At 35.9% G+C, this 13,952-nt stretch overlaps 1 protein-coding gene across 2 annotated transcripts in view; it reads right to left on the bottom strand.

Annotated features, from left to right (window-relative positions):
• Positions 1-13,952, bottom strand: part of vcp (valosin containing protein) — a 41,012-nt gene that overhangs the window by 13,904 nt on the left and 13,156 nt on the right. For both annotated transcript variants that reach the window (XM_059989471.1, XM_059989472.1), the window contains exons 2-8: positions 12,764-12,875; positions 6,702-6,874; positions 5,888-6,030; positions 5,548-5,678; positions 4,384-4,515; positions 3,464-3,566; positions 722-855 (exon numbers count right to left, since the gene is read on the bottom strand). In XM_059989471.1, the coding sequence (XP_059845454.1) occupies positions 722-855; positions 3,464-3,566; positions 4,384-4,515; positions 5,548-5,678; positions 5,888-6,030; positions 6,702-6,874; positions 12,764-12,875 (928 nt within the window). The remainder of the gene's footprint in view (positions 1-721; positions 856-3,463; positions 3,567-4,383; positions 4,516-5,547; positions 5,679-5,887; positions 6,031-6,701; positions 6,875-12,763; positions 12,876-13,952) is intronic.

The following is a 13,952-nucleotide window of genomic DNA, read 5'->3' as shown; positions in this document are numbered from 1 at the left end:
TCAACCAGCATGAAAAAGACAACAAACCGTGCAAATACAAAAAGAAATAATTAATAAATAGATAGATAGATAGATAGATAGATAGATAGATAGATAGATAAATAAATAAATATCAAGAACAGGAGATGGTGACCTTGAAAGTGGATCCATAGGTATGGGAACATCTGCCCAAGGCAGATTTAGAAAAAATACCTTAAGGACAGGGATCTTCCTGAAGATCTAGCAAACATCTATACCTCAGCTTACATCAATAGGCTACATCATTTATTTTGTCATGTGCAGGGCAATTAACTATTCTATGTATTGTTACTTTTCCATTCCTACTAGCTGTGGAAATACAATTACATAACATTTTCTGCCTAACCTGATGAGAACAAAAAGAATGGAGTTATTGGAAATAGGTTTACAAACATATGTTAACAAACTAGAACACTGTGACAGACAAATCTAATATATGATTTAAGCTTATATACTTTCAAGAAAAAAACATCTGATTAAAGCTCCAACATCAACTACTTTAGTTGCTAGCATTCAAAGTATCTCTAAATGTTAATAAAGAAAAGTCCCTGCAACAGGAAGCTTAAAATCAGTGCCAGTATTTTAAATATATAAATGATGAAACAACTGAGACAGAATGGATTAGAGTTATAAATGGTGTTACCAAAAACAATTTATAGAAACAGCTAATAATACTAGCACCCAAATTAAATTCAGTATATACCTTCTCTCTCTTTGGAGCAATAGCATCTAGTTCATCAATAAAAATGATAGCAGGAGCATTTTTCTCAGCCTCTTCGAATGCTTTTCTCAGATTGCTCTCAGATTCTCCTGCAAGTTTGCTCATAATCTCAGGTCCTGGAAGAAAACATTTAAGCATGTGATCTCTAATAATGCAGCATTTAGAACTATCAAGTTGCCACTAGTGAAGAAAAAGAAAGAAATTAACTATCAATGCAATGCTTAAATATTCAAGATAATCTGTGTAATGAGAAGCAGTTCAATAATACCTTACTTTCACCAATCTTCTGCGACACTGCCTGAGCATTACATCTTCATATGTAAAGAACACCAAATCTCATGTTAAATCAGATGAGCTTAATATTATTCATATCTTCATATGCATAATTCTTAAAAATGAATCAGAGTATCACACGTCTTTTTTTTAAAAAATCACCAATATTGAGGATATATATATCCCAACTGAGGTCACTCTTTATTGTAATTAGCACAAAATCAAGACAAGTGCCAGGCAGAAAGTTTTAACCTCTCTCCACTGACACTGATCTGCTGTTCATTCATTGACATGTCTCTTTACCCTCTTTCTTTCACACACATTTACACACAACCCAATGCAATAGCTCAAAACATACATCTCCACAGACTAAAGGGGTAAGCCAGCGTTACCAAAAGCTATTGGAGTGTCATCCAAAAAGGAAGCTTTTCTTTTGAAGCTTAAGTTTTCCCCCCTCCAGACCTTTCTTTCAAAGATAATAATTTATACCACTGTATGAATAGGTGCTAGTGACTATCAAAGCACTGTTTAAAATGTTTCTGTGTGACCACATACAGCGTTAGCTGTCTAAGAATGGAAAAATGTCTTTACAATAAACACTCACTTTCCACCAAGTAGAATTCAACTTCAGGAGCACTGATATAATATTCAAGTTCTATACAAATTACGAGCCGAATTTATTTAAGAACTTAGTTGATTTGGATATCAACTAAAATGTTCCATCTCCAACAGACTCCCATAAACTCCAAATAGATTCAACAAACTGACCTGCTGACTACAAGGTCGGTAATTAGGATGACACTGCCTAAAACATCCACAGAGAAAGGTCCTCTTGATAAAATTCCTGCCATCCAAAAGATGAGGAGGGAACTCGTGACAGCTGCCACGGCAAAAGGGAGCTGCTGTGAAGACCAAATAAATTCCACCATTGTACAATAATGGGACATTAATTATCTGGTAAAGCATGTTACATACTTCACCCCCCACCCCGACCCACAAACTTCCATTCACATTAGATATTGTTATCCAAAAAAGAACAGACCACCACCACAAAATGAACCCCAGTTAATACTGTTGTAGGTGACTTACAAATTTAGAACGATACTGTCATGGTGCCAATAACTCAGCTTGAAATTGCTCATGCCATAGCTCTAGAGAGTAATACGTTACTGCAACAACACTCAAAGCAGTCAACATTAATCAGTACAGGCTGATTCTCTAGTCATCTGCTACTGCTTTGGTAAAAGAATTAGTAGGTGCCAACAATGACTCAAGAATTTTCAAATTCTTCCCATACATATTATCAGCCAACTGGAATGCTGTATTGGTACACATTTTATATATTATTATTGAGATACAGTACAAAGTAGGCCTTCCAGACTTTCAAGCCATACTGCCCAGCAAACCCTTATTTGACCCAGCTTAATCATAGGATAATCTATAATGACCAATTAACCTCCCAACTGGTATGTCTTTGGACTGGGTGAGGAAACTGGAACACCCAAAGGAAACCCATGTGGTCAGGGAGAAAATGTACATACTCCTTACAGGCAGCAGCAGGAATTGAACCCAGGTCACTAGTACAGCAAAACATTGTGCTAACCAATATGTTACTGTGCCACTCTTCTGGATGAGTACATTGTAATTGGGTAGACATGCATGAAATGTCACCCAAAACTTCCTTAAGTCTTGTGCCACTAACATACATGTTAGAATCTTTGAATTTTGTAAAATGTAGAAACATAAGAAAAGTTGAATGAATGGGTAGGGACTTTGTTGTTTATGCTTGAGGAAGAGGATAAGAGTAATTTCATTTCATGATTTATTTAATCTCCCATTAATTATGCTCCACGTTCACCAAATTTGTCCAGTTCACCAGCTTATCAAATACACTTGACAGTCATTCATTGACCAATTCAACTTTCCCCCCAAAATGTTTACTTGGATATACTGTAATATTTAAGACTAAATACAAGATAAAACTCAAATCTAAAACTGATACATTAAACTACAAAATTTTCATCAAACCTCAATCTCACTATTTCAGAAAAATTTAGGCCACAGCATAATAACCACATTTACAATATTCAAAAGCAAAAAGATGATATACATCACCCATATCAAGATTTCAATTCATGAGAATCTTGAATTGAATTGAATGTACCATTTTTCCCCCGAGGCAGGCAGGCTCCATGTCAAAGCCAAAAGATAGAAGTTTACATTTTGCATTTCATCACAATTCAATATGCTTCCTTTTGCATATTTGAGGCTTCAAAGCATTATACAAACCATGCTCATTCATGCTTGATTGCACTGGCCTCCAGTTCCTAATATCACCAGCACATATATGACAACCAAAAAGCATTAACCTATTAAGAGCATACTCTTTTAGTCTTTCAAGCCACAAACATTCAGCAATCATTTTAGCTTGACAATAAAGTAGTATCTTACCATTGATAAGGAAGAAAAATGCACCAGTTTCATTTGCCACTGCACGAGCAATTAGGGTCTTGCCAGTTCCAGGGGGCCCATACAAGAGAATACCTCGTGGAGGCTACATTGAGAAATGGGAGCAAGTTTGAGAATTTAAATAATGATTCAACTGTACTTATAAATTAAATATCAGAAGAAATTTGAAATTAAATTACAAAAAAGACATGAAACTACTAAAGGAGCCTTTCACTTAAAAAATGGTGAAATAGAATGTTTGAAATTTACTGCAACTGCAATACTGCAAATTATTTTTAATTTGCCCTCGTTTAATTCGCTTTACGACAGCTCACTGTTACGAAAAACTTAAATTAGTACCTGTTTTCGCTTACCAAAAAGGATTTTCACTTTTACAAAAGACGCCCGCTTTATACACGTGTTTACCCCCAAGAAAGACTACCATGACTGTGGAGCCTTGTACAGGCAGTTGCGTGCACATGCATGTACGTGCGTACACATGTACGTACGTATGGCTTTACGTGCGTAGGTGTGTACGTGCACGTGAGTGTACACGCCTATTTATTTCTCCAAGTCAATTTTGGCTTGCTGACTTCCCTATTAAGAGAAACTACACCCTACATACAATATTTCTACTTTCTATAGGCTGTATATTAATCATATAATTCCTGTTTTTACTATATGTTCGTGTTATTTTAGGTTTTGTGTTATTTGATAGGTTATTTTTTGGGTCTGGGAACGCTCAAAAGATTTTCCCCATATAAATAAATGGTAACTGCTTCTTCGTTTTACAACATTTCGGTTTACAAACAGTTTCATAGGAATGCTCTACCTTCGGATAGCAGGGGAAACCTGTAAACTTCTAACATCTTTAAAATACCCATCAAAAGAGGGAATTTTAAGAGGAAGAACATCATCCTTACCTTGACACCAATAGCTTTGAACAGTGCAGGATGCCGAAGAGGCAGCTCAACCATCTCCTTGATCTGAGCAAGCTGTTTTCTGCATCCACCAATATCATCATAACCAACTTCATTCAGAGATTCTTCCTCATCCTTCAAGTGGAAACCAAAACAAATTGCATGTCTTTAGTAGTTATATCTTCCCCAAAGAAAATATAACTTTAGGAAATCAACACTAATTCTACATGCATAAAAGCATTTCAAACAAATACCATTTGAGCACCAAAATTTTAGCTGCAGTTAAAATAGAAAAATAACAGGATTAAAATAGATTTTAAAATCTCGTGAGAGTGCAGAGGAGATTTACAATGGAGCTGCCTGGCCTAGAGAACCTGAATTATAAGGAGAAGTTGACCACACTGGAACTTTATTCCTTGGAGTACAGGGCAATGAGGGGTGACCTAATGTAAGTTCATAAAACCATGAAGGGTATGGATAAAGTGAAAGTTAATAGTCCTTTCCCCGTGACTATGGAATCCAAAACTAGAAGGCACAGATGAAAGTGGGAGGAGATTTATAGTGGCTACCTGTAACGAGCTGCTGGAGGAAATGTTCAAGACAACTAATTGCAACAATGAAGAGATATTTGGTTATGTGGAGGAGTTTGGAAGGTTATAAGCCAAATGCAGGCAACTGGGGAAGAACCTATGGTCGGTATGCTGCAATTAGCATAGATCAGATGGGCTAAAGGATTGTATTTCTCTGACTATGCCTCTGCGAATATAACATACGATTATCTGAACATCTACAAACATTTAAAATGTGCACCATTCCACCTTACGATAGCAAATAGACATTGAACTTAGCTCCCTTCCAATACCAATATAAAAAGCAAATTATGCTTTATTTTAATAATGACAGCATTCCAGGCTTCCGAGCATCTTAAGGTTTCTCATTGTCCTCAATGACAACATAACACTACACCAAAATCAAAATAAACAAATAAATTGAAATAAATAAACCTATACCAACTTCACAAATATTCTAAGCTGATAAGGCATCTAGATAGCTGTAGTAATTTATTAATCAGCTGACAAGTTCTAAAAAAAAATTAAAAGCACCCCACTCTTCTGTACAAGAAGCTTTCCCTACAAATACCTAATCCCTATCAAATCTTGGGCATACCTCACGCTTGATGGGTTCACCCTCACAGTGGATTACAGTGTCTGGAGCAACTATACAGTATGGGCTTGGATCAGTTTCCACTACTTTGAATTCCACAGCACGCATTCCACCACGAACCAAGAAAATATCACCTTTAGAGTAAAACAGATAAATAAATTAGCTGCCATCATGTACTGCAAATCACTTGCAAAATCAGTGCAATAAATATTTCAAAATATATCCTAATTTGCTTTATAACACTTGACTTTGCTATCCAAAAAAATCAAAGTCAATAAAATAGGACAAATTACTGAGAACAATTTGAAGATTCAGAAAATCATTAAACTGTCTTGTAGCTCACCTTTTCTTATTGGCCTATAAGCTTCCAGGAAATAGGGTTTGAGATAGACTTCAAATAAGTTTCCAGTAATACCCTCAACTGTGTCATCAATGGGAAGTACATGGATTCGTTTGCCATATTTTACATCTGGGCATGGCTGAATGCTGAAGACAAAAGAATAAAACTTTCAAAAACAGTGAAGTCACATCACACTGGGATGTGATACTATAGTTGATTGTAACTGCTAATAGTTTTGTCACTCTGTTAAAGGAAAGACAATTAAACTGGAAAGAGTACAGAGAGGACCCCTGGCAGCACCCTCAAAGCAAGGGTTTGAATTATAGGGAGATGCTGGGCAAGCAAGAACTTAATTACTTAGAGGATAGGAGATTACAGGTAAAGTTAGAGGTGTATAAAACCATGGTGGGTACTGATTGGGTGAATGCACGTGGCCTGTATTCCATGGAAGGGGAATTAAAAACTAGAGGGCAAAAAGGTGAAAGGGACTAAAAGTACAACCAGAGAATGGTGCATCAACAGTGTGAGCTGCCATAGAAGCCATTACAATAACAACATTTGCAAGACATTTCAATAATTACACATGCAGGTGAAATTTAGAGGGATCTTTGCCAAATAGGACTATAGGTCACCATGGTGGTTGGCATGAACGAATTGGGCAAAAGGGCCAGTTTCCATGCTGTAATACACCAAGACACTAAATCACTTTAAGTTGTGCTTCATCATTCTCCAATAAACACTTAGAACACAAAACAGTAAAGCACAGTACAGGCTCTTTGGCCCACGATGTTGTGCCAACTTTTTAAACTACTCTTACCTTACAATGTCACCCAGTCTAACTCTCAAGTTGTTGCGCACAACCCTGTTCATGCGAACTTTTTCATCGGAGCATGTATCATCTGACAGAACAATACAAACTGTCTCTCTTCTCTTCTTTCCTTTTAGCAATACCGTATCTCCCCTGAATAACTGAAGTTCATCCATCTTTGCCTGTCAAATTGATGAGTTTGGTTCATTAAATAACAGTATCCAATGTAAAAGACATTAAATCTTTTCACAAATACCACAAAACATCACACAAGCGAGTCTGAGGTTGAGGCTACAAAACAGATTATGCAAGATCAAATTATGGAAGGAATACAGAAACTGCCAAGAATGTTGTTTAGAAACTATCAGTTACTGAAAAAATGCTTATTTAAGTAAATAAATTTCAACATAAAAAGCAGAAATTCAGCTCTTTAAAACTCAATCACCTATGTGGAGTTAAATTTTATTTTACTTGTATTTGTATTCGCTTAGAAATATTTCTACAAAGCACCATGATTGGACTTTAGAATTATAAACAAGAGCACTTCTCCGTTGAGTTGAATTGCAATTATAAAGCCAAAATCCCTCTGAGAAATTTAGCATTTCACAAATACAGCATGCCATACAACTGCCTGGAAATGGAAACTCCGCTGTTTTAGCAGAAATCTCAACAAAAACATTTTGAAGTTACTATTTTGCAACACCTTCAGAAATATTTTCAGTATAAAAAAAACTTCTGATTGTTTTCACTAACTCTCTTTGCCAATGACAACTTCTGGCATATCTGGGGTCAAGCCTTCAGGCTGGGCAATGAACAAGCATATTTTCGATAGAGCATTGTGGCAGCAAGGAAGGTCAAACCACTTTTAGACTTCATGCCAAGCTGCAGGAACTAATAAGCAAGCCCTCAATGTGGAAAGGAGCAAAACTGACAAGCTATAGCTCACCACCAGACAAAGCCTACTCAGAGGGGAAGAACAGAGGGGTAGCCAAGAAGGTTTTTAATGGGATCAAGCAGCTCTCCTGAGCCTGTCAGCATCACTAAAATTTAAATAAAGCACTCACCTTTAGAGAGATTCTAGGTTATTTTCGTGTTTGCAGGAGGTCAAGGAACTTGCTATATGCCATTTCCATTTCTTTGAATTTGTATAACTTTTAAGGTTCTAAAACAAGTTCTGCTTAATTGCTTAACATACTTTTCAGGCAACATCAATAGAGGGGAATAAACAGTTGACATGTCAGGCAAGAGCCTTCAGGATTGATGGAATGGTCTTGGCCCAAACTGTCAATTGTTTATCCCCCTCCACTGAAACTGCTTGACCTGCTTCTTGCATTTTATGTGTATTACTCAAGATTTCTAGCATCTGTAGAATCTTGTGTCTTTAATATGCTTCTTGCTTGTTTACAGGAATATGATTGGATATGTATTTTAACACCTTTCCTGGTTCCCCCACAAATCTGGTGTCTCTAGCATATTACACAGTGTTACTTAAAAGTTTGAAACTAATTTACAGAATTGTTAGAAGTTTCTTAAGATAAATGAAAAAAGAAATTGACAACTGGCTGTTAAAAGTCACATGCAATGTTAATGTGTGTAATTTGATAAAATCTTTAATAGAAGAGATTCAAATCAAGCTTAAAAATGGGGGAGCAGGTGCAACATAGTCAACTTTTGTGCACAGGCAAAAATGCCCAACATAAATAAGCCAAAAGAAAATTCAAAATGCCTTGTCCATAGACAGTCTTTAAAAAAAAGCTATTGATGACACTCTTGATTCATTGTTTCACTTCCTGATGGGGATTTTTTATTCTGGCTGATGAATCTTCCTTATGTACCTCTACTGTTATCTTAGCCACTCAGTTACAATGCCTTTCATAACTATTAAATTTCAGCCACTTACAAAAAGAATGGCAGAAACGTGCAGATCACCCAATCATACTCACTCACATGCTACACATTACTGCGATCCAGACAAGGTGCAAGATGAAATTCCAAACAAGAGAAGTAACTTACAATCAACACGTCTTCATTTAAGTAAAGAAACTGCAGTACGATTTCTGAACAGTTTCCAAAAAAGCTGGAATGAGCATTTCTTTAACATCCACTTGAAAACAACTTTTAATGATTTGAGGTCTTCATTTCTTACACATAACAACTGCATCAAATAAAGTCATGATGCACTAAACAATAATTGTTAAATGACATCATTTTCAAGTCATGCATTATCTGCCAACTTCACCAAAAATGTTAATTACAGTATTTCAATTTATCTTCTCATTAATGATTTCTCCCCATTTAAATAATGCATATTTGATGCTTAAAATTTTGTACATCTCATAACTACATAGAAAACTTTCATTCCAGAAGCATCTAAAGGTCTAATAAAGCAGATTATAATTCATTGTACTTTAAAACTCAGTATTATCACAACAAGAAAAGTGCTGATCTTGCTTTAGATTGGGTTTGTGCACACTAGCCAGAAGTGAGGAACATGAGGACAATGGTTTGCAACTTGTTGGAAGAGTTAACAATGCACAGCATCTCAGGGTTTGTTCAGGGATCAAGAGCAAAAAGATCAAATATTAAACTGGAAAACAAACTGACATTTTAAAAAAAGCTAAAGATAGCAGATTATTCCTCAACTGAAATTCTAACATACACATTTTCTATTTAAGTAAAACATAGCATTCAACACAAATAATTACTTCATGATGGACAAAGTACATCTTCAACTTTCTTTGATTACTATTTGATGTGTGGAACCTGCTTTAAAACATATGCTAGCTTCATAATAAAATGAACATTAGATAAATAGGCAATATAATTCAGTTATATTGCTCCTTCATGTTACACAGGCCTAAAGAAGCAAAAGCAAAGAAATTATAGAACCAGGCCAAAGAAAATTTAAAATTTAGCAATATTAAATAACTTTATGCAATCAATGTAATATCACTTTCAGTGGTTAAGTGCAGACCTAAAGAGCAGGAGCAATATGCACAAGTGCAAACATGAGCTTTTATGGCATATCTTGAACAAATACAAATACAGATTACTTTGTGGAATATTCTCTGCTAAAACAATATTAACACTCATTAAATGCAAAGTAAACCAAGTGAAAACCACCTTGCTCAACACATTGCACGATCACTTAAATCTTCAATCCAATGTCCATTTTAACACATTTGGAAGTTGCAACATAAAGCTTGTGTTTAGCTGTTGAAGCAGAATTTGGATTTTCTAGCTCCAGCATCCCAAAAGGCACTGAATAACCTTTGCACATAATTCTAGTATACAGTGGCGCTATAAGTTTCTAAATCCTGTAGAATATGACCTAAAATGTGCTCAGATCTTCATGAGAGTCCTAAACATATAAAGAGAGCCCAATTAAATAACACAAAAAACATTCTACTTGTTAATTTATTTATTGAGAAAATGATTCAATGTAACATGATTGTTGGGAATAGTACATGAACCTCTGGGGTAATGCCTTCCACAAAAGCTATTTGGAGTCAGGTGTTCTAATCAATGAGATGAGATTGGAGGTGTGAGTTGTCAAGGTGACCTGCCCTATAAAAAAGACACCCAAAGCCAGATTTCTAACAAAACCTGCTCCTCTCAAGAAAGAACTGTTTATGTGTACCATTCCTTGATCAAGTAACTTTCAGAGGACCTTAGAATTGTAGAGATGCTTTTAAGCTGGAAAAGACTACAAAGGCTTTTCTAAAGAGCTTAGTGCACATCAGTCCCAGTAAGAGAAATTGTTTACAAATGGAGGAAACTGAATACTGTTGCTGCTCTCCCTAGGAGTGGGCATACTGCAAAGATCACACCAACAGCACATTGTGCAATTCTGAAGGAGGTGAAAATGAACCAAGAGTGACAGCAAAAGACCTGCAGAAATCTCAAGAACTTGCTAAAGTCTTTGTTCATGTGTCCACTACAATAAAAACACTGTAGAATAGTGTCCGTGGAAGGACACTGTGTAGGAAACCACTGCTTTCCAAAAAAAAACATTGCCGCACTCTCAAGTTTGCAAAAGACCAGCTGATGTTCTACTGTTTCTGAGACAATGTTCTGTGGACAGACAAGACCAAAGTTGAACTCGTTGGCAGAAATGCACATCGCTGTTTGGAGGAAAAACAACACTGCATACTAACACCAAAACCTCATAAGAAAAGTGAAGTTTGGTGGAAGGAGCATCACAGTTTGGGGCTGCTTTGCTGTTTCAATGCCAAAGACAGCTTTCAATCATTGCGGGAACAATAAAATCAAATTTATCAAGACATTTTACAGGAGAATATCAGGATAGCACTCTATCACCTGTAGCTTAATAGAATTTGGAATATGCAAGAAGACAATAATCCCAAAGATAAGAGTAAATCAACAACAGAATAGTTAGGTTCGTTAACAAAAGAAAATTCAGACTTTGGAATGGCCAAGTCAAAATCCTGACCTTAATCCTCTAGAAATGTTGTGGAAGGACCTGAAGCAAGCAGTTTATGCAAGGAGGAAGCCCACCAGCACCACAGAATTGAAGCAGTTTTATAAGGAGAAATGGCATCAAATTCTTCCAAACCGATGTGCAAGACTGATCAACAGTTACCAGAAGCATTGGTTGAAGTTATTGCTGTACATGGGGGTCGCACCAATTAATGAAAGCAAAAGGTTCACATACTTTTTCCAACAAATACATGTAATATTGGATCATTTAAACATAGAAAACCTACAGCACAATGCAGGCCCTTTGGCCCACAAAGTTGTGCCAAACATGTCCCTACCTTAGAAATTACCAGGGTTACCCATATATCTGATCACATTTCAGGTCATATTTATGCAGAAAAAGAGAAAATTCTACAGGGTTCACAAACTTCCTAGCACCACTGTAGATGCACAACAGGGGATATACAACTGCCAGGTTTTAAAAAAAATCTTTGTATCAAACATTGCTTAACTAAAGGGAACACAGGCATATGTGCATTTTAATAATTTAAAGATTGCAAACATTTGTGAACCAGAATTTCACAGTAGCAATAGTAATAGCTTATTGATTTCCTCAAAATACCAGAGAATGGGATAGCTTAAAATCTTTTGTTATATGAAAAGGCAGCTGTTGGAGTTCTTAATACAAATCAGCCTCGAGATTTTTTTTTACTCCATTTGCAAAAAATGTGACAATTCTTGAGAAAAGTATGAACACAAAAAATCTGCATTATAGATCATTTTCAAAATATGCTTATTCAACACCTCAAATTTCTAAACAAACTGAAAATGGCACACTAGTCTATACTACCTCAAAACCTACGAAAATTGGTTAAACATAATAAAACAGCAGTACATGAGCTTAGGCTTATAATTTTTTGTTTTGTACAAAAAATTATTTACTTGTCTCCATATAGTACCAGCATAAAATATAATGCAAACGTGGAGTGGATCTAAAGAAATCAAAATGGCTCAAACACAAAATGCTGAAGAAACAAAGCAGATCAGGCAGCAACTGTGAAAAGGACCAAATAGCTGATATTTTGGGCCCAGGTCCTTCATTGGGACATCAAAGTGGATGATTTTTTTTTTTAAATTGCCATGTGTTTAGAAATCTAATATGAAAACAGAAAAGGCAGGAAAATTTTGAAGCTATCAACCAGTGTCTGTGGAAAGAGAAACAGTTAACATTTCAAGTGGAAAACACCATGTAGTTTAAGTTAAATTCAAACTACTATCAAACTTAATCATACATGTAATGTTAGGTTATGGTAGAGGGAGAAATGGGAAAGGAAAGAGAAAACCAACACGAGATATTTATCTACCATATCTGGAAATTACTTTCACTTCTTGGCTTCCAGCAAGGAGAAACTAGAACAAGGCTCAACTAACAAGTTTAGTTTGAACACTTCCCAAGTAAAATAATATTTGAAGTCACAAATAATGAATGGCCATTTTAGACTGAACACTGCAGAGCCCCTTTGAAATACCATTCTAGCATTCTTCAAAAGGTATAAAAAGGACATTGGGAAACAGGCATTAGCTTTGGATCTTAAAAAGCCTTTGCTCCAACTACATAATTATAAGCATACCTGAGACAGTGAAACCACACTGTTGTCTTCATTAATTGCTTCATCAACAATTAATCTATTAGGTCGATGCTTCTGCTTCAGAATAGCAGTTGATAAATCATCAGATTTAGACCTATAAAAAATAAATGTATAAAAAAATGAAAATTCTTTAATTGCAACAATACCATTTAACACAAATACAGTAAATGAACTGGTCTGAAAAGATAATCCATTATCAGTAAAAATCAGCTGAAGTATTTCTGTTTTAGTACAATCATATTATCAAATTGCTGATAATACATTACATTTCAATGATAGACTCCCATGATTAAATTTTATGATAGACTCAATACCATCAGTATTTTTAGGACCAACAATCCAAAAAGGATTGCTTAATACACAATTGAGAGGACATTTGATATTTCTAAGAAACACCAGGAAACAATTTACAAATGCCATTAATAACCTTGCTATACCCGTTATAGATAATATATACAGAATAATGAATACAGCTTTAAGCAAATACTGAAGAATCAAGATCCAATTTTGGCTTTGATGATCGGAGTCATTATATAACTTTGACAAAGGTTATTCCAAAATTTTTAAATCACTCTTTCAGGCTCTCATTACACAAAATTAACTTCAAATATTGCTAATATATGTGTTCCAGTATAATTACAGGTGAACCCCATGCCACAGCTGCTCAGATAACTGAAATTTGCTCTTACACTATTCACTCATCATCTAAAAATTTCAGATGCATGCTAAAAAAAAAACCCTCTTACAGAATTCATGTGGAAAAAAGTTAATGAATAAAAGTACAGACAAGAAATTCTGCAGATGCTACAAAATATGAACAACACACACAAAGCTGGAGGAACTCAGCAGGGGAAGCAGCATCGATGGAAGGAAATGAACAGTTGATGTTTATACCATTAAGCTGGAGATTACCAAGAAGAGTATAATGTGTTGCTCCTCCAACCTGCATTTGGTTTCATTGTGGCAGTAGAGAAAGTAGTGTGGCGACCCACTTCCTAACACACTCGAACCGGCTCACAAGTAGCCAGCGCGCCAGCACAAAGGCCAGTCCCAAAAGGGCGCCAGGTCTGCTTCACCAACAAAAGGAAAAAGCCTGCGGGGGCTTGTGAGTACGTGTCCCTTACAGCATCCGCGCCCGGGGAGGGCGGGATGAGGGAGGCTTTAAAGCAAG

This window comes from Hypanus sabinus, chromosome 14 (assembly GCF_030144855.1).
Source record: "Hypanus sabinus isolate sHypSab1 chromosome 14, sHypSab1.hap1, whole genome shotgun sequence".
Taxonomy (NCBI): domain Eukaryota; kingdom Metazoa; phylum Chordata; class Chondrichthyes; order Myliobatiformes; family Dasyatidae; genus Hypanus; species Hypanus sabinus.
This window is presented reverse-complemented; position numbering and strand designations above follow the sequence as displayed.